Below are 23,410 nucleotides of genomic sequence, written 5' to 3' on the forward strand. Positions count from 1 at the left end.
CCATTGAGTTGCATCATACTCCGGCTCTTTGTACATGAAACACAGTTCAAATGCCTGATGGCGCCTGTCTTATTTTATTTCGTTGACTAATAATTTCATTTTTCTTGGAATCTATTTATTGTATAGAATTTTTTTTAATAAAAAAATCAATATTTAGTGCAATGCAAGATTATGATTAATGAAGTTTTTTTAATAAAAAAACAAAGATAATTTAGAGAATCTGTAAAAGTTAACTAGAAGACTCCTCGTTCTATATTTCTCTTGGGAATCTCTTTCTGAAGCTAGCTACCCACCCACCTTTCAGCAGCATTTTGACTCCCGTAGTTTTTATTAGCCTCGAAGACGGTCTCTTTTTTTTCCACATCTATTGTTTGTATCTATAATTCACCATCAAAGTAAATGTAGCACATACATCATTCACAAACAGATGCTTAATTTTCACATCTAGATTTCTAACACATTTAGATAAATCCCTAACCCAATTTTCACATTTAGATCCCTAACACATCTACAAGTAAACTACTTGTAAGCGAATGTTCCAATCGAACAGATAAAAATGCATCATTACCTGTTACTTTGAGGTTCATTCATTTACAGATGACTTTTACATACTATGGCTTTCGAAAGCTCCCTAGGTAAACTAATGAACTGGTCGTGCTACGAAAACATATACTTGATTTGGAAACAAACTCACTCAAAAAAGTGCTTCCAACTTGGTAATCTCCGGGTCTGAAACCGCAGGCTCGTCGCTTTGGTAGCTTGGGTCCATATAAGCATCTGCAATTGCCTTCCCTTCATCCAGCACCTTGGATGGCACAGTTTGCAAGAGGCTGCAGAGAGAAACTATATACGGTTGGATAATTATGCGACTGTTTCGTCTATGCTGATCTTTCTTATGTTCCGGATAACAGGAGACTTTATCTCAGGGTGCTTAATGATGATGATCTAGGAGTGGTTAACATTAGTTATGAAGAACTTACTACATAAAAGTAAACGGTTAAACGGATCAGTTTCCAGCCACAAGTTGTTTCGGGAATAGTTCTACTAGAGATCAGGAGCAAATATGTGCAGCTTTCATTACTAAATATTGGAAGTTCTTCAGTACCTGTCCAAGGATCCCAAAACAATGTCAAGTTTTCCCTTCATGGATTCAGTGGAAGCTCTTGGATCATTTCTTATTGCATTCCGAAAAAGTGAGTCAAGATCCTCCAAGGCCCTGTAAATGAATAAAGTAAATCGATTTAGAAACCCAAGTGCATTCATCTAGATACATATCTAGAAGACAAATGTAACCTTAGGCATTGCTCAACAGCATCGGAGGCTGCTTTTCCATCACCATCTTCAGTTGCATATTGTGCCACCTATAATTTCCAAGATCATGTGCAATGCTAGAAGGAATCAATCTCATTAAAATTGCAAGGTAAAACTCTCAAAATGAAAAATTTTAGATCAAAACAACTCTGACAACATCGAAAGGCAGTCAGAAACTACAAGCCACAACTAACATAAATGCAAACAGAAAATTTGAGCCCAGAGAATATTAATTTCCCCTTTCTTTTAGAAACCAAGTCATTCAAATCTCGTCTAAAATTACTGCAGTTAACAAGACTCACTAAAAATAATAGTACTGAGAGCCATATATTTGTAGGACTTATCTAATAAATAAGGTTGTTCATTTGATCCAAACTGAACTGGACTGTGTTGAACTGAAATTGCTTTTAAAAAGCCAAACAGAATGATAATTCTACTGAGACAGTAGTTTATATATTCAGTTTGGTTTAAACAGCATAACTCAAGGATCCTGATTACTATTATTATTTGGTGCAAACAAATATTTAAATAACTAATGTATAAAATTTAAATCTTAAGAACAACATTTTCATTGGCTTGATTCAATTTGTATTTATCAAAAGCCAATCCAATCAAAATTCAAATTGAAATTCCTTAAATCAAAGCGAACTTTTTTTTCATGAAACCAAAGTAAATTGAAAATCTTGACTCAGAATTTTGGTTTGAATTATGAACTGCATAACAGACACCCATAATAATAATAATAAAACATTTTATAAATACTTACAGCTCGGATGTTAATGCGTAGAGAAGCTGCAGGACCAGAACGCAACAAAGATCGACTTATGTCATAATTTGGCTGCTTGCTATCCAAGAGTTTCTCTGTGTAGCAGAATAAGGAATTGCTCATCAAAAAGATAATCTAAGAGCCTCCTTTATTCTTAGTCCAATAAAGAGCAGTAGAGAGATTGTATGCCATAACAGTCTGATCATCCATACTAACTTGCATGCCACTTCAAGGGTGATTGAGAAAGTAAGCAACAATCTCATATCAGCCTCCCCTTCTGCTGCTCATCCTCTCTAATAAATCCGCTTCCACATCCACCTCTCTGTTTCTGCTCTCTTCGTCACTCATCCTCTTTGCCCTATCCACCTCCACTGCCACTGCCCTCTCATGTTCTTTACAACCTCTGCCCCCTTGTCCTCTCTCCCATGATTGGGTGGCTCTAGTAGAGTTCTGGCAATAAGAAGATGACAACGAGGTTGGAGCAAACACTCAAAGGGTTCGAGATCATCACAAAGAAGCATGAACCTAAGGGGGTTGTGGAGAGAGTGTCCTACAGGTGGAGGATGCGATGGTTGATCAAACAGAAGGAAAGGAAGCACCAGAACTAGTTTTAGTATCACAGCCAAACAACATCAAATAATCTGTTTTTCCTGTAACTTTTTTCTCTAACAAAGTAAGGGACCCTAAATGCAGAAATAGCTACAATTTCCTTGTTTTATTGTATAGAGCAAGGAATGGTGATAACTCAAATAGAACGACCCATGTGCAACTGGATAATTCACATAGTAGAGAGATGGTTTCATTGAGTTCCAGCAATTCATTTAAAAGCTATATCGCTATAATTAAGATGTTTTAGTAGTTTCTAGCAATGGCATTATCAAGCGCATGTTTTTCAGTAATCCCTTATAGAATCTAAAGGGTAAGCAATTGAGTTCCACTAAGTAGTGCAAGGAGATAGATTGGAGATGTTACCCAAGTTCTCAAATTGTGCTCGACTCAGTAGAACAGCAGGAACATACGATTCCAACGGATCCAACTTCTTCCTAGTGCCATTCCCAAATTGAATCAGTGTCAACCACAAGCAGAGAGCAACAACACCTCACATGAAGGTTCAATTCTATTCTCTTTTCCATTTGATCGAATAAAGAACTGGTATTGATTCCACAACGATGAAATTTCTAAATCAAATCGACGTCAAAGACTATCTAGGAAGAGATGAGCTTACCGCTTCACGTACTTATCGAAGGGATTTGCCGCATCAGCGCCTACGGATGAAGAAAAAAAGGAGATTAGCAGCTGTCGATTTCGAAGAAGCAGTGAGAGGAGAAGGGTGGCGGAGGATCACGGTTGGAGTGGGCGGAGAAGCCGCCGAGGAGGAAGAGAAGCGCGATCGAGGCGGCCCGCCTGGTGGACGGCGGGGCTCCTCGGGGAAGCGGCCGAGGGAACGGCAATGAGCACTTCGCCCGGAACTGCCGCCTCCTGGTGGAGTCGTCTCCGATCGTGAGACGTGCGGCGGCGACAGAGGGAGAAGTGAGCACGGTGGACGACGCCATGGCGGAGAGACAACGAGAGACGGAGGAGCGATAAAATGGCCTTATCGCCCCCGGATTTTGGTAACACGATATCCATCGGAAAATAACGGACGTTATATTAAATTAAAATTTGAAAATGGAGAAAGATTGTAATAATAATAATATCAATTGAGCGCCTAATATCTCTATATATATAAATTCATCCTTGTCAGATGAAATCATGAAATGGATTTGAAAATCTTGAGCTGTAACTGATATTTTTAAAACTATTTGAGGTAGAATGAAAAGTTGGAAACTTTTGGGTGGTCTGTGTGAAATTCCTCCTGAAAATAACAGATTCCGGTATATATTATGTAGAACGATTTTTTCTGATGTACCAACCGCTACAAACCAAGCGGCGGAGAAAGCGCCGGCGAGAAGATAAAACGGGGACCAAGACGAGATTCATGGCCAACAGCGCAGGCTTCGAATCTTCTGATGGCCGCCGCCGGAGCCCAAGCTCTTCTCACCGCCGTCTCTCACCATCTCTTCTCACTGCCACGTCTCTCTCTCTCTCACTCTCTCTCACACACACATTCTTAACCGCCCAGTGTGATATATGAGGTTATAACATCCGTCGGTGTCAATCTGCAGGTGCTTCTATCTCAAAATCTGCAGGAGCTTCGCCACTCACTTCTTCCTTCACGCCTGGCTTAGCTACTGGTAATCGACCCTTGACTTACAAAGATTTGAACTTTTTTCTCCCGGAGTTTCCGTTGATGATTGGCACTGCCACTTTGAGCCAGTGAGTTTTGCCAAAACTGAAGGTTTCAGTGTTCTTTGTTGTCCACACATAAAAGCGCAGGCAATTGCAAGTCGTAGTTTCAGAAGCACTTCTTTATCCCTTCTTGCAAGAGGAACGGGAATTTAATCCATTTAGGCCTGGGTGTTTTAGTCTTCCTAAATGAAAGATTGCTTGATTTTCTCTCTTTTATGGTATTTCTAGAGATTGTGAAAACCAATTTGCATGCAGATTCCGCCCTTGCACCTCACTGCGGAAACAATTTTAAATGTTTTGTAGAGCTTGCTTGTCTAATGGCCTTCTACTCAGGTTCAGGAGTTCCACTTAAGCAGTATAACAATACCATTTTCTTCTGTTGTTGTTGTTTGCTACTTTGTGTAAAAAGTAGTGTCTCTGTCTCTCTTGTTGTCTGAATTTAGCTCTTTCTTGCCAATTTTTATTTGTCATCTCACATTGCCTATCAAGTTCAATTCTTAGTCAACTGTGGTGCTGTTTCTGCTTCAGATATGGTACATTGTTCAATGCTCCTAGTCAAATCCTGTAATTGATCTTCAATTTTGCTAAATCTGATTCTTAATGTTCCCTCCTCATCAATGTTTCTTTATCAAACTTCTCAAATCATGCCTTCCACAAGCCTGTCATTATGTCGTTGGCATAAATAAATTGGATGCTTAACATAAGCACAGAGTTCAAAAGATCTGATGGTTTACACAAGTACTTTAGTTCATTAAATCCAATGGCTTACACAATTAGACAAGTTTAATAAATCTGATGCAATACTGAATAAATCATATAATTCTTGTTAAAATTGAGATGGGCATAGTGATAGCGACAATAGTGATAATAAATTACTGGCCAAAAGGGGGACATTGGCTAACTTATTAGCACATGAACAAAGTAAGAATATCCTGCTATGTGTATTAAGACTGAATGCCGAATGTCTTGGTTAACCATCTTCATTAGTAAGATTCGATGTTTAGAGATACACAAGCTGACCTTTTGTCAAAGAGTCACCCTTTATGAATGAAATAAAGGAAAATATCTGTTTTTATGAAGTTCCTCAAACAGTTAGTTTATTAAGTGAATGTTCCATGTTTGAGGAGCTAACTTTCCTAATCCTACTAGTTGCCGGAATGATAGAGAGAAGAGAAGGATCTTCCACACTACTCAATTGTTAGTTATTTTAGGTTCAGGGAACAGCTTTATATTCACCATGTCATTATTTTGAGTTAGATTCTGGATGGTTATAGTTCTTTGTTGAGTAAATTCACATGTGCTTTCTTGAAGGGCATACGTAGGAAAAGGAGATGATGGATAATTATCTAATTTGTTGTTTTTTTTTTCTCTTTTTCATCATATCTTTTAACACAATGCTGCTTCTTTCTTGTCATGAATCCATAGATTTCTGTCTTAATGATTGCATCCCTTGCTTTAGCAACAGTAATCAAAGTAGGCTCTGTAACCTAAATATTCTTCAAGATTGATCCTAAAATTTGAAAGAATTTTACATGCAGCAGTTTGGATTACATCCAACAGAAGGAAGATTAATGAGCAAGAAAAATCTATTTCCATAAGGTGTGAGCAGGGAACCAAGGAGAATAATGGATTGAATGTATGGCTGGGTCGGCTTGCTATGGTCGGTTTTGCAACAGCTATAACTGTCGAAATATCGACAGGGAAAGGACTTCTACAGGTATGAAACAGGATCCTTATTTTCCTGGCCTGAGATTCCATGCCATTTCTTCACATTCTACTTAAACCCAGTCTGATTTCAGTGATATTGTTTAAGATCATTAGATTTATTGTTGCTGACTAAATTTTGCTAGCTGATATCACTCATGGAACTCAAATTTGATTTTAAGTAGCCGGAAAAGACTTCCATGTTTATCCTTAGAAATCTTAGTGTGCATTGTTATTTATAGTTCCAAACTGATAGTTAAACCCTTTGGATGATTTTCTTATGCTACCATGTACCTTTTTCCCAGCATTATGAAACACCAATAACTAGCTTTGCTTTGCAGAATTTCGGGTTTACGACACCAATTCCAACTCTAGCACTGGCTGTAACAGCATTAGTTGGAGTTCTTACTGCATTCTTCATCTTTCAGTCAGCCTCTCGAGATTAATCGCTTGTCTATTTGTGTTTTTTTTTGCCATCTTCTTTAAAGTTCATTGACATTCATGCAAACTGTATTGCTAATGTTACTGGACATGTTCTATGAGAAGCGTATACACTTTTGTTCCCCTTCATTCTTTGAACTTCAATCAGTTTGGTTTCGTTGCATATCTGGAGCATGTGAGAATCAAAATGAATCCAGTGGTCCCACACGGTCGGTCCTAAAGTAAATCGAGAAATTACAGTTGATCACGACGGAGAAGGATATTGTTCGACTTCATCGAAATTCGAACCTTTGCCTTCTTGTAATTGGTTAAATCTACATCATAACCAATTCAATTGTGCCCCGAGTCTATATCGTAATCAATTTAATAAATCTTTCATGTATTTAGAGGTCACGGGCTCCAGATTTATCTATTAGATAAAATTGAAGTATAAACACTTAAAAATTTGACTTTTAAAGCATTCGATCTACATTGAATCGAGCTTCAGCTCATCGGAATCGAGCTTGAGTTTGATTCCCACCTGACCTAGCGAATCGAATGGAACGACAACTCAATTTGCACATATTTTGGCCTCCAGAATGCCGGCGAGGGAGGTAGGTTGCTTCTCCTTGAGGGAGCTCTGTCAGATCGGTTGATATCTGTGATTACTTACCTTAGGGGCGAGAGGTCCATTCGATTGATATCTGCTTCGGAGGTTAAAGGAGGCTCCGTCGGTCGAGGTGGAGAGTTTAGGGTTTGATCGTTAAAGAAGGGGGTGAATGGATCAAACAGCTTGACGAGAGAAAATATTACGAGTGGAAATTGTTGAGTGGTAAAAAGTTTTGATTTTTATTAATCATAATGTTTCTGGCGCATTTGCAGTTGATTATGTGATGCATACTTGACTGGTTTTGATGGTGAAGCTTTCGGATGGCTTGGGACGATTCCTCCGCACATGGAGCTCAGGCGTTGATCAGGCTCAGCGCCGCCCAAACTGCCACCACGGTTCTTCCTTTTCTACAACCATCCAAATAAGAAGCAAATAATCTTTACCTCTCCCTCTCGGCACAGCTCGCATCTGAAAACTCCGCCTTCCTGATGGCGGTGGTCGCTGCTCCCTCTTCCGGTCTCCGACGAGGAGGTCTGCTCCTCCGCATTACGCAGCAGCGAGAACCGCCTGAAAGACACGCCTTCCGTGCCATGTAAGTCGCGTTCCTCGTCTTATTCCTTTCTGGAAACAAGCACGCGATTCAGATCCCCTTTCTTGCATCGTAGAAACGTAGGAAAGTTGCTTCTGGTTCTCTCGTCTGATTTCTTTCCTAAAACAAGCAAAGCGTTGCGGGTTCTCCTCTTTTTCCTCATTATAAACGGATTTTTTTGTTCTTTTTTGCCGATGAAGTTTTCGCCCTTTTGGTGATACTCGTCGTTGGAAATTGTAGGAAGGATGAGCGTGCAAAGTCTTCCGGCGCCATGAATAAGGCAGGCATTTCCGGCGATCTTAGTTCCGTGCCTAAATTTCCTCAGATTGAGGTGTCTTCTAGTGATCAACCTTCGTCCAGTCGATCAATTCTCCGCTTCGAGCCAGCCAGTCAATTGGAGGACAAACTAGAATGCGTGCACAGGAGGGTCTTCGGCCGTTTTACTGCGCGCGAGGCCCTTCTTGACGAAGAATTTTGGGTGAGCATAAACTTACGTTGCTGGATACAAGTTCCATTTAGCTGATGATTGATGCTTCTATTTGTTGTTTGTTTTCTGACAATTAGTTTTGTCCTATCTTGATCTTAGTTTTTAACTTCCCTTGCTCCTCTTGTTCACGAATCATTATAGATGGCGGCATGCTTGAGGGCGGAGAGTCACTGGGAGGATCATTCTTATGCACGGTTAGCAGATAGACACAACATTATCTTTACTCCTCCTTTCCTCAATAACAAACATCAACTATTCAACTTCACTCTTCACTGTTTCAACGCCTAGTTTTATTGACTGAAGATAGTTGCTCTACATTTTTGGATTCTTAACTTTTTCTTTCAATGTATTATTTCAGCTACATTGAAGCCTACAAAAGGCAATTCGCTGAGCAGGTAAGAACTATTTTGTTTTTAGTCAGGGAAATGCATTATTGGCAGCACATAGTTTAAAGAGAGAAACAATGTTAGGATTAGATGGTTAAACAATGTTAGTATTAGATGATTAAACCTCACTATGCTCTGTAAAAACTAAATTTATGTTCTATGAACATATCTGAGTTGGTTATGAATAAACAAGCTTGATGTGGCTTGTGAGGTTGAAATTTCTGAACTAACAAGAAATGATTGCATGTAGAAAGATTTTGATGCAAAAACACAAATAAACTGTAGTTTACATGGAGTTTATAGATCTTGAGGATCCTAATTATTGTGGATGAAATTGGTCCTTTTTGTTCTAAAGAAACATAGCAATCTTCCCTCTGGCTTATAATTGAATGAGACAGAAGCAGATAGAATGGATCTTTTCCATCGTCTCCCTATAATAATACTTTTGGCAAGTTCATGGGTATATATATATATATATATATATATATGAATTTATCTTATAATTGTATAAATAAAATGACTAACTAGATTTTGGAGAGAGAAATTTATTCTTTAATTTACTATTATCGGTGCATACATGGGATATTGATTTGTAAATATGAAACTAATTCTACAATTACAGTGTTATTCTATTCAGTACATGAAATTAGTTCTCATATAATTGTTGATAGTAATAGTTGCATATGTTTAATGGGGATGAATGCAACTCATCCATTGGCACAAGAGGTTTGGATTACCACATAATATCACATCTTATGGCCCATCATAAGACAAATGTTCTAGGATAATCAAACAACTAAGACTCCACCGTTTTTGTCAAGATGAATAGGAATTATGAATCCAATTGTGGACTTGACTAATTCTCCTGTCTAGTTTACTAATGTTTCAAGGATATTCAGTTAAAAGTTAGTTGTAGGTGGGTTGGAATAAGGGCTTGTTAACTCATAGGAATCAGCAATCTTAAAGTGAAGCCACTTTTCTTAAGAAAATTTGCGCTCACCAATGGCGCGCAACTAGGGTCCAATAAAGTTTCTCTAGATACAATAAGATTGCCTGTATTTCTGCAACTTGCACTTTAGAGGAAGAGCTCACAGGTCACTTGACTTTGAAACTAAGGTACACTTGAATTTGCCTGTCCAAGTGCAGAAATCAGGAGGTCAAAGCTTTGTCTGAATCAGGCCCACAGCAACGTTCCCTTTCATGCATAAGTGTTCTTAGATTAACTAAATGTCTTATTGATGGATATATTTTTTAAAAAATCCCTCATTGTTTTGATTTGCCTTGTGAAGTTGTTTGGTAATTCTTTAAACTGACTCAGCAACCTTATATTTAGGGTGCAAATTAATGCAGGAATTTTCATCATTAAAGAGAAGATGCAGAAGAAAGGAGGCTGAGAAGTGTGTCTGTATTGTTGCAGTAAGATCTACTTTTTGTTTGATTTAGCTATCAAATTGCTTTTTTAGTCTTGTATCATAGCAATTTCTAGTTAACCTTATATATAATAATAAATTAGTCATGTATCAGTAGAATTTACAGATATGGTTAATCATCTAGAACCTGCATTTGAAGTAAACAAGATTGCTTGTTCATGACACAGCCTCACATTGCACCATCTTAACCAATTCTCATTGTAAATAGTTGACCTGTTTATGGTATGAACATGATTTTTTCAGATCCATCTAAATTTGTTTAGTTTAAGCAAGCATGCAATATTAAAATTTACCAATTCTATTTGTACTTTACTCCTGTAAGTAAAGAAAACAGTTAATTTGCATATACTGGAACAACAGATTCATCCTGAAGGCTTTCCAGATCTTACAAGGGAACAATACATTCTCATTATTATACATGAAACAATTACGACATGCTTCAGTTTGTATCACTTCGAAACTTAAATTGTCTGGTGGCATGATACTGTGTGGTTTGTTATAGTAAGCAACTAGATTTTTTTTTCTTGAAAAATATGTGTACTGGACTGGACCACAAAACACACAAGGTGTGGCATGCTTGCATTTTCTGTTGTATATAAGGTGTATACTTTATCATCCTCTATTTGTTCAATTCCCTTTCCAAGGTGCCCTTGATCACATGACCAGAAGGCTAATATGTGAATAGTGAAATCTGGCATTAACACAAGAAACCTTTAGGTCATACACTGATGGTTAGCGAAAGAGGCAAGGGGCTACCAGAATTTATTTAATGCTGTAATATTGCTTAGCCCCTTAATGTTTTAGTATGAAAACATAATTAGAATTTCCTATGATAAATATATGTTCACACATTTAATCAGAAATTTGTTAGAATGTATATAACTTCTTGTATCTGTATCATCAATTAGGTTTGTAGCAACTTGTCAACTTAGATTTTTCACCCATAAGTTTTGTTGCAACCTTTGGGCTTTTCCCAACATTTTGTCAAGAGCTTCCATCATAACCATTTTCAAACTGACTAGTTAGGTTTAATCTTTCTTAGATTTCAAAGATGATTGATTCCTACTTAATTACTATGAATCTTTTCTTCAAAGCCAATTTTTCACAGTATCACTGGAAAACTCTCAACAATTTTCATATTTTGTTCTTGCTGTTTCTCCAAATTGTCAGATGAGGATGGATGAGAATGTCAACCACACAGAATTGAGCGGCATAGTCGGGACCCTAGACCTCAACATAAGACATTTTTACAGTGGAGATACAATTCTTGGAGTATGAGTCTATAATTGCACTCCTTTTCATTCTTTTCCTGCAATTTATGGTGAGAAACTCATGAGTCAAGTTGTTGACTAGGAGCATGTGAAGTCACCAGCTTTCTCCAATATTTATGGATTGGATCAAACAAGATATGTATATGTAGCAAATTTGTGTGTCGCCAAGAATGCTCGTCGCAAAGGAATTGCAACAAACTTGTTGTCATTAGCTGTTGATGCAGCTAGATCACATGGTACATATGTTTCATTGATTATGCCTAAAGATTTTGTGTAATAGCAGGAGAGGGTTCATGCTAAGCAATCAAATGGAACATAGTGTACTTACTTTAGCACATCATAAAGGAGGGAACATACATGGACTCAGAGGGTGGGGGAAAATTTTCATTCTGATTGACGGCAAGTATTTTAGCTCCCATAACTAGTGTTTCATGGAAAGGTTGTCTGAGCATAAATGGTGAACGAGCTAGGTTTTGTACGTGGACAATAGAATCAATCTATTAGAGTGGAAGGAATAAGGAGTACAGGTAGATTGATGATGATGATGATGATGATGAAGAATTCAAGTTTTCAGTAGGGTGAATTGGATAAACAAGCAGAAGCCATGAGTTTGTCGTGTTGGAGCATCAATTCCATCCGAGTGACTAGTTATTTTGAGTCGATGGTCCCTGTGAATGTGATGAGTACTACCCTATGCATTGTACTTTTCAAATGAGCAATGATACACTACATAAAAAATATAGTATGAAACTTAACACCACACACTCCATATAGTAGGTTCCACATCCATACAGTGGGGCTCACATTTATGCAATTGAGTGTGTCATATTAAGTTTCATGCTACATTTTTCATGTAGCATATCATTTTTCTTTCCAAATATCATGATTTTATTTTTGATTGTTTTTTTATATATTTGTTTTTCTTACCACTAACATCAGCTTTAAATGCCAGGTATCAACCAGATATATGTACATGTAAACAAGGATAACATTGCAGCTCAAAGGTTATATGATCAAATAGGATTTCAGGTCTGTGATCCTAGTTGTGCACTGCATGGGTATCTTGATCCTGCATGTTTGTGTTTACCTCTTGTAAATTCTTTTAGTTTTTTATTTTTAGTTTTTATTTTTAAAAAATGAATTTAGAAAATAAAAAAGAAAGATAAAAATCCAGTTGTGATCTTTTTCTTTTGACTTCTTGTACCATAAAATTTATTTTTCATGTGAATGCTTGATCTTTTCAAATGTAAGAAAAGACAAAGAATATATATCAACTATGTTTTTTCATAAAATATTTTCATTTTTACAAAAAAATAAAAATAAAAAGCTGTTTTTATAAAACAGACACAGGCTTAATTTGCTACACTCATTTGTGAACAGATGGTGCAAACTTCTGCTCCTCGTTTGCTGGTGGACAACAAGTATTTACTGTGCTTGAAGATTTAAGCTTCCTTTCCTTCCCTCCATTGCATTGTAGAGGTCAGTAATAGCTGTCCAAGATCAACACCCTTAGTGTACTTGAGATCATTAGATTTTGATTTAATGTTTTCTTAGTCATCATATTTTCTCAGGAAAATTTCACTCTGGTCCTTGTTTTCAGATGCTTATTAGACTATGGAAGTCTTGCCTCGCAATCCAAACTTTTCTTTCAGTTTGCACCTTAAGTTAAATGGCATTCCCTCAACTTATGGTGAATTGACAACCACATAACAACTAGGTCAAGCACGGGTCGAGGCAATCTAAATGTACATTAGTTATGATAAATAGAGATTAAACATCATTTGCGATATGTATTTGCTTCATTTGTTTGTCATGTGTCCTGGTGCTATGGCATGAATGCTACATGACTGTCACATGAGCGTCACACGATGATTGAATTTGACTTTAGAGTTCGACGAGTTGGGCATGCAATGTCGAATCACTTCACCAGCTAGCATGCCATTTGGTAGTTAGACTAGGCCAGTGGCACAGTTGGCCCAGCATAGGTTTATAACTTCATTTTAAGGATTATTGGCGATAATTTCTTAGGTATGATGGATTTTTTTTGTTGCTGCGATCTTCTTATTGGTGAAACACTCCAGAACCTAGGAGATGAGAATGGTTAAGTAGAGATTTTACAGTTTCTGCTGAGAGGATTTCTCTGCCCATTTCAGGCAGATGAGTTTTGGCGCAAAAAAAAAAAAAAAAAAAAAAGAAGAAAGAAAATGCTCCATGGAGAGATAAACCAATTTCTTGCTGTCGAATTTCCCTTCGGGTAAATGAGGGAGAGCTCCTCAAAATTAGAACACTCCTCTCCCCCCATAAACACATCCTTAAAGTGGAAAGTAGATGGAAGGAACCAGGAGATAGGAAAGATAGATAGAAGAGGCTAAGTTTATGAAACTGGGATTGGAGGCAAGCACATTCCCATTCACATTCTTGCTTTAGACCATGTGCTTTCTTTCGATTGTTCTGATCCTTCTTTTGCCTTTTGCTCGCAACAGTTGCTCCTCGGATGCAAGTTTTCTTCATTAGTCTTCCTAACTGTGTATTTGCTATGGCTTTTGGGATTTGGTAGATATGATCATTGCCGATGTTGTATTTTCCAGGATGATAAGAAACTTCAACTATCTGAGGCACTGGTAATCTTGTCAAGGAAGGGCTTGCTTTATGGAAAAGGAACAATTGGGCGAGAGTATACGATCGAGCGTGAAGGTCTCTCAGCATTCTCAGTGTCTTGAACAATTATACCTTCAATACACTTGAGAGGAATAACTAAAAGATCTGGTTTAAGTAAGAACATCAAAGGTAACATTTATCATTGTACTGAACATGCCGTAGTTTACACTTTGCGTTGTACACATCCAGTCATATTCTTTTTCGATGTCGGCTCTTGTATGCAAGGATTTGTTTGGAATTAACTTGTTACATGGAGATGCCAATAGACCAATAGGCCTCATACAAAGCATAGTTGAGATCCACTCTAACACACTCGAGCGTGTTTAATACAAGTTTTCAGAGTATGGTTGAGTTGATTATTACGGAGTAGATTTGTTAAAGTGGAGAAATCTCTCGATGAAGCCGAGGTAATGTCCTCTTCGTAGTAATCAATTGTAGTTTTTTAATTTATTTTTCATATATGGTTGTGGAACCGATCATATAAGATCTGTTTAGTGGTGGATTTTACCTTTTTGTTGAAGTGTTTAATACAAAAATTTTAGCTTTGAAGTCGCACAAGCTATTTGAAAATTCAACTTATATCGAGAATCATCAACTTCACCATGAACCGAGAGTTCTTAACATCAGTCCCTGAGGACATAGCTGAGTTGATTACGACGTAGCAGACTTGCAGAAGAAGGCAAGGGTTCGAATCTTGACGAAGTCAGGTAATATCTTTTTGCGTCGTGACCAACTGCAGTTTTTCGATTTACCTCTTCATAAATAGTCGTGGAACTGACCGTGTGAGGCCGCTAAGGTGATGAATTTTACCTTTTTACAGAAGAGAATTTTTAACATCAAGTAAGGTTAATACTTAGGGTGATGTTGAGTCGATCTGGTTAAATTGGAACATGCTCAAGGTCGAGAAGGTAAGGGTGTTTCAAAAAAAAAATAAAGATACGATCAGGGTTTTTTTTATAGTTTTGGTAAATTGGAGGGGGGTTTTAATATATTTACTCAAAATATATTTTGGTGCGACAATTATCGTTTAGAGAACGTCTTCAATTTAAACTCTTTGGTTTAATCAGGGCAAAGCAGCCGTGCGATTAGGCATGGACGGTGATCCGTGATGCAAAGTGGTGCGCATCGGAGGACCAAGAGGAACGGTTGTGATGCAGCCTCGGGGAGATAAATAAGCGGCTGGGATTCGAGGAAAAGCCCTGACGTCCTATCGCTTCTCTCGATATTATAAGGCCAGGGGTCAACCGAAAAGTACAGGGCGAGGCGGAGGGGAGGCGAGGCGAGCGAAATCGAGCGGAGAGGAAGCGAGGGCAAGATTTGGGGTTTGTCTTCTCTTCGCTACTACTTGTTCTTCTTCTTCGATTCCAGAAATGGAGCTCCTTCCTGTGGTGGCGCCTGCAGTCGGCGTGGGATCGCGCAGGGCTTGAGAGTAGCTGCTAGTGGAATCCTCCTCCGAAGCAGAGGCAGCTCGAGAGGCGAATCCGAGGAGGTTTCTTGGCACTCATAGGGGGGAAAAATAGAAGCTTGCTCGTTTTTCACCTTTTTCTTTTTTATTTTACTTGATGGATCGGTTCCCAGCCATATATCCCCTCATCGATCTCAGGAAAGGTGGGGTCTTTTTTGAATATTTTCTTGGTTTCATTCCTGTCACTTATTTCCCTTGGTTAGCGTTGGTGTTTCTCGTATGGATCTGCTTTTTGGTTGATAGAATCTTCGAATATCGTGAGGAAATTTCGTGGAAGATTGGGGTTTTTCGACTTCGTTTCGAAGTTTACATTTTCTGTACTGAATTTTATGTTGATTGACGTTTCCACCTTTTTCTGCTGCTTTTGTTTGGATGCCTGTTGCTTGGCTTTGGGACTCTTAAATCTATTTGTTTGCTGAGGTCTGATGGGAGTGTAAGATGTAAACTGTTGTCTCACTTGATGTTGATGTTCCTTTTGGGATTTCAAACTGAAAAGTACAGAACAAGAATATTCGAGAAGAAATATGTGGAAGATCCATCTTTATTTTGGAAGATCGAGACAGATACAATGAACCTTATCATCTATCCATTAGCAAAACTATATTAGTGGCAGAGTAGAATAAAATATGGAGATGTGTCCTTTTTGTTAGAGAAGATGTTAACTCTTTGCCGCTGCAATTAGTAGTTTAATCTTGTTTATGCTATCAAATAAATGTAATGTTTACACTAATTCAAAAGAGATGCAAAATGGAAGTTGTTAATGTGTAGAAGGAAACTTTGAATTATATAACATGTGCATTAACTTGGTTAGTTCTTTTCATTTCCCATAACCTTCTTATGGTTAGTTAAGCATGGTTGAAATTGCTCTCTAATGAAATTTTTTTACACTCGCCAAAATGAGTAGGTTCAGCATATCATTCCCAATAAGTAGGTCAACCTAAGAAATGGCTTTGGAGGATTAATTGAAGAAAAACATTGAAATGGAGATACTATATAAGCCCTTCTTACAAGCAAGCATGATCACGGGCTGTATTATTATACATGTAGAAATGGAATTAAGAACTATGGGCTTATATTGAAAGAGGGGAAGATACAATTCATGAATTAAATTTATCCAGTGAAGATAGTATAGAATTCAGAGACCAGTTCTCTTAAGGATACTGGGTCAAGCAATATCAACTAGACTTGATCATGTTTCAGTTCCAAGGAAGCTTCATAGTTCAACTTCTTACACCTGTTTCCAATCAATTATCTTTTGGGTCTTTGTATTGGTTTCAGAAAAATGCTGGGCACCAATTCGGATTGGGTTATAATCATGTTCATTTTATTTTGATTGTGTGTTGGGAATCTCCTTGCTGATAACTTTTAAATCTACTAGATCCTCGGTTAATTTCTTGTGTGTTTGGGTGACTTTTTTTGGTTTGTTAAAGAGCAAGGGGAAAATCTAGACATATGATTTGTCCAATCCAGGCTAATTGAACTCAATTTTGAGCCAGAGATGTAAGGAAACTCTAGAGGCGTATTCATGAAAACAAAGATGACTGAATCTTCAACCATTTAAGGGGCTATTGGAAGAAGGAAATGAATGAAAAAGAGCCCAAGTGAATTCTGAAAAAAAAAATGTTTTGTTCATGCTGATGATATTTTTATTTTACTCGTGCCTTCTGAGATTTGACCCTTTTTTCTTTTTCTCATGAATGCTCATGTTGGTTATTTGTGTAAAAATTGGGTGTGCCTAAGCTAAAAGTTGGGATAACACTGGGCTTTTATTAGTGATAACAAATAATGGATGAAATGATGTGTTGCCATGGGCTAACTAACTGATTATTCCAACATTGGTTCCATCTATTGTCAAGTGTCATAGCTCAGATTCTTCTTTAGTGCATGCATTGTTACCTTTTTCATTTCTATTGTTATAATGTTGTGTTATGTCATAAAATTTGACTATCTTTGGTGGTATTCATTATGTCATAAAATTTGACTATCTTTGGTGGTATGCAGTGGGTTGGAACTTTATTTAGAACTGTGGAAAAGAATATTGTTTATTACATTCATTGGAGATGATGATCTTTATTATTTATCTTTCCTTGTTTTCTTGTTCATATTTATATTTGTGTCTGATTTTGTTTTATTTACAAATTTCATCTGCAGGTTTGGGATAAATCTTCCTGAAACTTCTTGTATCAAAAATTATACGTAGTCAAGAGTTACTAGTGCTTTAGGTAAAGATGAACTCCAACAAAGGTCTCGCAGACAGCTGGATTGCAAAGTCTAGTTCATTGAACAAAGTTACTGCTTTAAATCCCAATGCAGCTGAATTTGTTCCTTCATCCCTTAAATATACTTATGAAACCACCAAAATTTTAGATGCCACAAAGCTTGATCATCCAGGATCTTCTAGAAAAGCAGTCTTAGACAGATCAGAATCCAACACTTCAAATAACTCGGATGATGAAGTACACCAGTACTGGCGCCAACAACTTCCAGATGATATCACTCCTGACTTTGAAGTCATAGGAGAAGCACTGCGTGAACCTGGACACCTTACACTAGCAGGTTTGTCAATCAATGATAATGCTGAACAATCCAAATTTCCAGGATCAATGACTAGTCAGATATTAGATATGCGACAAGATCTATCTTCTCCGACCATCAGAAATGTCAGCTTGAGTGGAAAAATGGAATTCCCTGGATCTATATATGCTAAAGAACAATCATCCATTGCTCGCATGACTTCAATGGCTAATGCATGGGGTAAGTCATTTGTAAATGATGAACTGCAAGACAGGCACACTTATGATAGTGATCTTACTGCTGGTTCAATGGGTGATAATATTTTCCTTGAGAACTCGGTCACTGATCCGATTGAGTTCCTGTCATCACAATTTCCTGGATTTGCTGCTCAGAGCCTTGCAGATATTTATTATGGAAATGGATGTGATTTAAACTTAACCATCGAGATCTTAACTCAGCTTGAGGTAAGCCTGTGGGTGTTCAGGATACATATGTAAATTATACTATGGCAGTTATCATGAACCCATGGATTGATTCTATTTTAAGAAAGTAAAGAAGATATGGTTCCCTTGTTAGATAATTTAACTGATATTGCAGGGAAGCCAGTATCATGATATAAACAAAAAAGGTAACTTGACAAAATTTTATCATCTAAGCTTTGCTTGGAATTGAAAGTAAGGTGGTAATAACCCACTGTAATCTGCAGGCAATCCTTGAATATGATAAATCTTTGTGAAAAATGAAATCCACTTCTGGTAACAATTAATGAAACATTGAATAAATAGAAGTATTTTCTTAATTTCAGAGAATTTACTTGGAATTTTATATTAAAATGATCCGAATGTTTGATGATACTATTTTCAAAGTGCATAACTGTTCAAAAACAGTTACTGAAATGTGTATCGATAACACTATATAGCATAAATCAGTGCACTGGATTTAGAAATATTGAAGGAAGGAAAAAAAAATCTCTTAATTTTTTGTAGTAGAGTAAAAAGTTTTTGAACATATTTTGGCTCATGAAGTGTCTCTCTTCTATAGTCTATCTGAACACATGAGTGGTGGTTGTTTCATTCTGTATATCATTTGGGGAAAATGGTGATATTTATGTAAATATACTTAGCAACAACACTGTAGGATTCTTCTAGGACCACTTAATCTGCAACATATGTAGATTGATATCCAGGGGGAAAAAAGAGAGGAGAACACTAGGAGCTCTGTATGATTCAGGATTTCCAAAAACATCCTGGCTGGTTTATTGTGGCTTAAAGCAAAGCCTCACCTTTGCCCTTAACTTTTAGAATGGGCTGACTTTTTTACCACTTATTAATTATTGTAAATAGGAAGACATTATGAATAACTTGATAAATTGTTAGGGCAACTCTGATCTTGGAGGGTACACGTTCAAATGTTTCCATGCCATAGTCAAGATTAGCATTATGAAGACAAGATTGAGGTTTGTAGAATGCCTTTGCATCCCATTTGGTTTCCTGTCAGAAAAGAATTTTCTGTTACAAACAGCCACAGGAGAAACACGCGTTCTCTATCTTATGGCTTGTTTCTAACAAGCTATTATCCTTCATTTGCTAATTTCACAATTTGTGATTATATACAAGCTATTATCCTTCATTTGCTAATTTGACAATTTGTGATTATATACAAGCTATTATCCTTCATTTGCTAATTTGACAATTTGTGATTATATTTAGATGGATGTTAACTATCAATGTTTCTTTGGTTTTTTTTTAGGTGTAACCATGAAATAGTAAAAAATTGTTCTGATTAGTTTTTGCCTTGATGGAGTATAATGACTGATAAAACTCAGTCTAATTAAATAGGTTGTAAGGGATCCTGACAAATAATTTTTTGTTGCAGCTTCAAGTTGATAGCAATTTTGATCCGAATGGTGATTCAAATCCATTGGGTGCCCCAAACTTTAGTCCACTGGACTTTCCTGCCCTTCCAGTGGCTGATTCTCAGAATGGGTTGCCAAAATATGGAGATAACCAACATGGCTCTGATTCATATAGATCTCCTGCCATATCAAAAGGCGAAATTGATTTTGCTTCCACTGTTAGGAAACTGGCATCCCAGGATTCTGGTCACTGGAAATTTGAAAGAAATGGTTCTGCTGATGTAAATGCTGGTTCAAGTAGAAGTTCCCACCTTTTAGGTAGCACATATAATGGTAACACTAAAACTGCATATGGAGATAAATGGAGTAGTTCAAGTGCAGTTCGTTCATCTCCTGTTTGGCTTGAGACTGGGGATGCAGTGGGTAATAAATATTTTTAAGATGACCTCTCTCTAACTTGTACATTTTGTTTAACAATTCTGTTGATGTAGGTGATGTTTTGCTTATATATGTCCTAGTTTTTTTGTGACAGCAAATATATATTCAGAGACAAGAGAGGAAGCTCGTGATTTGGCACGTCTTCGAAATGCATGCTTTGATCAGGTAGATATTCTCCCTCCATCTGTATTCTAATGAGGAGACCAATTAATTTCCATGATAAATATGATTTTTAGAATAATTGTTCGATGGTTTGACTGTTTCTCAACAATCTGATATTCTTGAATATTTTATGCCTGGTAATATGCAAAGCAATATAGATAACTAGATCTTAGCAACAGAAAAGCAAGGCCTATGCATGATAACGGCAGAGGGGACTAGGCTACATGGTAAAGTTTCCTGGTTGTTAGTCGTTGCACAATTATCTATTATCTATTCAAATATACATGGTAAAGTTTTCTCCATAAAATGTTTTGGTTTTATCTGTCAGGTTTTGCCCTTAATTTGTTAATTGGATTCATAAGTTTGCACTTATAGAGGAGTGAAATTGCGTAGCAGAAGAGTGAAATTGCATAGCAGAGGAGTTAAATTGCTACGCAGAGGAGTTAAATTGCATATAGTTTTCTTTGCTTCTTTCGTTGCAAATACAAATTTTCTAGAATAAAGTATATATTAAATAAAGTTCCCACTCAATGCTTGGTTTTGAATATTTTTGCCCGAAAAGCTATTTTTGGAGGGAAAAAAATAAAAGTGAATCCGGAACAGCTATTGTAACCAAATTGATAATAAATGAAATTTTCATCAATAATCAATCGTCCTAGCCCAAATTTATTTTTTTTCTTGGATTGTTGATTGGTTATAGTCTTTCTTTACAATGGAGACCATCAATTTTTTTATTTTTCTAGTTTATTATAATATCATATTTGTGAGAATTTGGTAATGATGTTGATTAAATTAAATAATTATACAAATTTTTGTTAAGAAAAATTAAATACTAATCATATTGCTATATCTTTTGGTGCATGTTAACTGTATTAATAATTATGAACATGTTTTTATCTCCTAGGTTAATCCAACTGGTCTTGTTTTTGTTTTCCTGGTTACTTTGCTATGGGATTGAACCAACTAATTTCCTTTTGTCTAAACTATCCTCCTGATAATATTTCCCTAATTAAGTTTGAAGTAGCATTAGCTAAAGGAATTTGTTTCTCAAAGAACATAAGGATATGTTAGTTTTCTCAACTGTTCTTTCACTAACCAATTATGCCCGGAAATCTGCAAACCAACGAGATACCCAGTTGAAATGTGTGAGGCCACAAAGTATTCTTCTCTAGGGATTTTCTCTACTCCTATCCCATGTACATATTTCAGCTTTTTTGTATTTCTGGGCTCATGGATTTCCATTTGCTCAATGTCTATTTCTCAATTTATATACAGTCAAAATGTTATAACTATTCTTCTGGAATTCAGAGAATTATTATAAAAGAATACCTGCATACTTGAAGTGTTAAACACAAAGCCAAGTCTGATAGCTTTATGTGGTAACGAGCAAGAAAACTCACGTTATGTTGTAACTGTTTTTTTTTCTGTTGTTTTACTAGTTCAACTGTTGTGCTGCTCTAATTTTGGAATGCCTATGAGCTAATTTCTTCTTGTTGATTAGTTGTGGTTTCTTGTCATGCGCTTCAAGAATTGCTTGTAGAAGTTAGTCATTTTCGTGGATACGTTTACAGGCAAGACAGGCCTATCTAATCGGAAACAAGGCTTTAGCGAAGGAATTGAGTTTCAAGGGACAGTTGTACAACATGCATATGAAAGCAGCTCATGAAAAAGCCAAAGAAGAAATCTACCGGAAAAGGTCGGACATTCTTAGCTAAAAGCTCACCCGTCCCAGTATTTTTTTTCTTTACATCTAGTATTTTATATATTATGCTCCGAAGAAATTCCTTGTTGCTACGGTGATTAATTACATGGCCATGCAATACATAGATAAAGGATAGGTAGACAATTCGATATCTTGGATTTTGGTTTAGCTAATTAGTATCATTCCTTGGTGAATTTAGCCTATATTCCCTTGAAACAGAATGAATACTACATTGTTGTGTTGAACTTCATTTTTTGATTTGTACTATCATGATCTGTGTATCGAAGTAACTGTTTTCGCGTAGGCAGAAAGTCCTCCTGATCTAGCCTAGTGTGACCGAAAAATCGCTGATTATAGGCATCCTGATCTAGTCTTCTGTGCTCATGCTAAATTCTTCGAGATTGCAGTTGTGTTTAGAGTGTGTTCCTCTATATTTTCTCAGGAACAAGTCACAGAGCTACGGCGGGGAGCAAGACCGCCTCATCGATCTGCATGGCCTTCATGTGACTGAAGCTTTACAAGTTCTGAATCATGAGCTAAGAACCCTGAGGAGCACAGCGAGGGCTACCCGACAGCGACTGCACGTAATGATATGCGTGGGGACTGGCCACCACACCAAGGGCTCTCGAACTCCTGTGAGGCTTCCAGTGGCAGTTGAACAATACCTGCTAAAGGAAGGCATTCGCTTCAGCCAGCCTCAGCCTGGCTTGCTGAGTGTTGTGATATACTGATGTTCGATATACATCCCGCAGGCGAAAAAGGAGAAAAGAAGGGGAAATGAGGAGGAACAAAAATGAGAGGAAGTCGATAAAAACAAAACAAAAACAAAAAAAAAAAACTATCAATTCTTGCATTGTATATTTGAGGTGAGAAGAGGCATAGTGATACAAAGTTTCTAGATACACTAATATAACATTATGAAACTAGCAATGAATCATGTCTTTCTTGTCTCCCCTTGTGGGAGGCCATTCTGGGCAATTCCTCAATCGTTTTGATTAACTGAAGCGATTGTGCGTGTGCCAGAGCGTGCGCGTGCAGCTTTATCTTTTAGGATTTTGCCTTCGCAGAAGGTAAAATAATGGTTGATTGTTTTTATTTGTTTCTTTTTATTTCAAATATATAAAGGAAAAGAAATATAAAGCTTTATATGAATGCTTATGATGTTAAAACGATATACATTCAGTTCATTGAATAATATTTTATTTAATTATAATGACGAGTATAAGTCTTTGAACATGATAGATATAAATAAAACTTCAACCTAGCAGATTTTTAATAAACAAAATAAGTAGATAATCATAAGAATTTTAATAAACTCAATAAATAAATGAACTATTTAATTACACCCCAATA

General features: G+C 36.9%; 4 protein-coding genes across 5 annotated transcripts; 3 read left to right on the forward strand and 1 right to left on the reverse strand.

Moving 5' to 3' along the window:
* Nucleotides 1-407: 407 nt before the first annotated feature.
* LOC141841771 (uncharacterized) lies at nt 408-3,643 on the reverse strand. Its single transcript, XM_074729965.1, has 7 exons — nt 3,423-3,643; nt 3,303-3,342; nt 3,050-3,120; nt 2,078-2,172; nt 1,294-1,361; nt 1,106-1,216; nt 408-830 (listed from the first exon to the last, which is right to left on the reverse strand). The coding sequence occupies exons 1-7, from the start codon at nt 3,628-3,630 to the stop codon at nt 695-697; spliced, it is 729 nt and encodes a 242-aa protein (XP_074586066.1). The 5' UTR covers nt 3,631-3,643; the 3' UTR covers nt 408-694.
* Nucleotides 3,644-4,029: 386 nt separating this feature from the next.
* Nucleotides 4,030-6,640, forward strand: LOC141842134 (stress enhanced protein 1, chloroplastic-like). Of its 2 annotated transcripts, none has more exons than XM_074730349.1 (4): nt 4,030-4,150; nt 4,243-4,311; nt 5,905-6,083; nt 6,412-6,640. In XM_074730349.1, the coding sequence occupies exons 1-4, from the start codon at nt 4,087-4,089 to the stop codon at nt 6,514-6,516; spliced, it is 417 nt and encodes a 138-aa protein (XP_074586450.1). In that variant the 5' UTR covers nt 4,030-4,086; the 3' UTR covers nt 6,517-6,640. The 2 variants fall into 2 exon arrangements, with proteins under 2 accessions (XP_074586450.1, XP_074586451.1); XM_074730350.1 differs by having other exon boundaries at nt 5,908-6,083.
* A 420-nt stretch (nt 6,641-7,060) lies between these two features.
* Nucleotides 7,061-14,207, forward strand: LOC141840445 (GCN5-related N-acetyltransferase 6, chloroplastic-like). Its single transcript, XM_074728429.1, has 12 exons — nt 7,061-7,322; nt 7,414-7,495; nt 7,562-7,692; nt 7,930-8,167; nt 8,318-8,370; nt 8,535-8,571; nt 9,913-9,978; nt 11,163-11,264; nt 11,346-11,499; nt 12,216-12,292; nt 12,644-12,742; nt 13,852-14,207. The coding sequence occupies exons 2-11, from the start codon at nt 7,421-7,423 to the stop codon at nt 12,707-12,709; spliced, it is 999 nt and encodes a 332-aa protein (XP_074584530.1). The 5' UTR covers nt 7,061-7,322; nt 7,414-7,420; the 3' UTR covers nt 12,710-12,742; nt 13,852-14,207.
* Nucleotides 14,208-15,189: 982 nt separating this feature from the next.
* Nucleotides 15,190-23,035, forward strand: LOC141838159 (polyadenylate-binding protein-interacting protein 7). The gene is made up of 6 exons (XM_074725562.1): nt 15,190-15,529; nt 17,538-18,364; nt 19,776-20,178; nt 20,288-20,358; nt 21,927-22,051; nt 22,500-23,035. Exons 2-6 carry the CDS (start codon nt 17,615-17,617, stop codon nt 22,786-22,788), a joined length of 1,638 nt encoding a protein of 545 aa, XP_074581663.1. The 5' UTR covers nt 15,190-15,529; nt 17,538-17,614; the 3' UTR covers nt 22,789-23,035.
* The last annotated feature ends 375 nt before the right edge of the window (nt 23,036-23,410 follow it).

This window comes from Curcuma longa, chromosome 11 (assembly GCF_044706935.1).
Source record: "Curcuma longa cultivar G26 ecotype Majalengka, Jawa Barat chromosome 11, ITB_CL_G26_1.1, whole genome shotgun sequence".
NCBI classification, from domain to species: domain Eukaryota; kingdom Viridiplantae; phylum Streptophyta; class Magnoliopsida; order Zingiberales; family Zingiberaceae; genus Curcuma; species Curcuma longa.

Bases quoted from the DNA above. Each gene is read 5' to 3' on its own strand.
- LOC141841771 (XM_074729965.1), bottom strand. From the start codon at position 3,630: ATGGCGTCGTCCACCGTGCTCACTTCTCCCTCTGTCGCCGCCGCACGT. The intron at 1,362-2,077 runs GTAAGTATTTAT...TGGAAATTATAG, and splicing joins TACGCATTAACATCCGAGCT to GTGGCACAATATGCAACTGA. The intron at 1,217-1,293 runs GTTACATTTGTC...ATTCATTTACAG, and splicing joins GCTGTTGAGCAATGCCTAAG to GGCCTTGGAGGATCTTGACT.
- LOC141838159 (XM_074725562.1), top strand. From the start codon at position 17,615: ATGAACTCCAACAAAGGTCTCGCAGACAGCTGGATTGCAAAGTCTAGT. The intron at 20,179-20,287 runs GTAATAAATATT...TTTTTGTGACAG, and splicing joins TGAGACTGGGGATGCAGTGG to CAAATATATATTCAGAGACA. The intron at 22,052-22,499 runs GTCGGACATTCT...ATATTTTCTCAG, and splicing joins GAAGAAATCTACCGGAAAAG to GAACAAGTCACAGAGCTACG.
- LOC141842134 (XM_074730349.1), top strand. From the start codon at position 4,087: ATGGCCGCCGCCGGAGCCCAAGCTCTTCTCACCGCCGTCTCTCACCAT. The intron at 4,151-4,242 runs GTCTCTCTCTCT...GTCAATCTGCAG, and splicing joins CCATCTCTTCTCACTGCCAC to GTGCTTCTATCTCAAAATCT. The intron at 4,312-5,904 runs GTAATCGACCCT...TTTTACATGCAG, and splicing joins CACGCCTGGCTTAGCTACTG to CAGTTTGGATTACATCCAAC.
- LOC141840445 (XM_074728429.1), top strand. From the start codon at position 7,421: ATGGCTTGGGACGATTCCTCCGCACATGGAGCTCAGGCGTTGATCAGG. The intron at 7,496-7,561 runs GTTCTTCCTTTT...CTCTCGGCACAG, and splicing joins CCGCCCAAACTGCCACCACG to CTCGCATCTGAAAACTCCGC. The intron at 11,265-11,345 runs GTATGAGTCTAT...GTTGTTGACTAG, and splicing joins GTGGAGATACAATTCTTGGA to GAGCATGTGAAGTCACCAGC.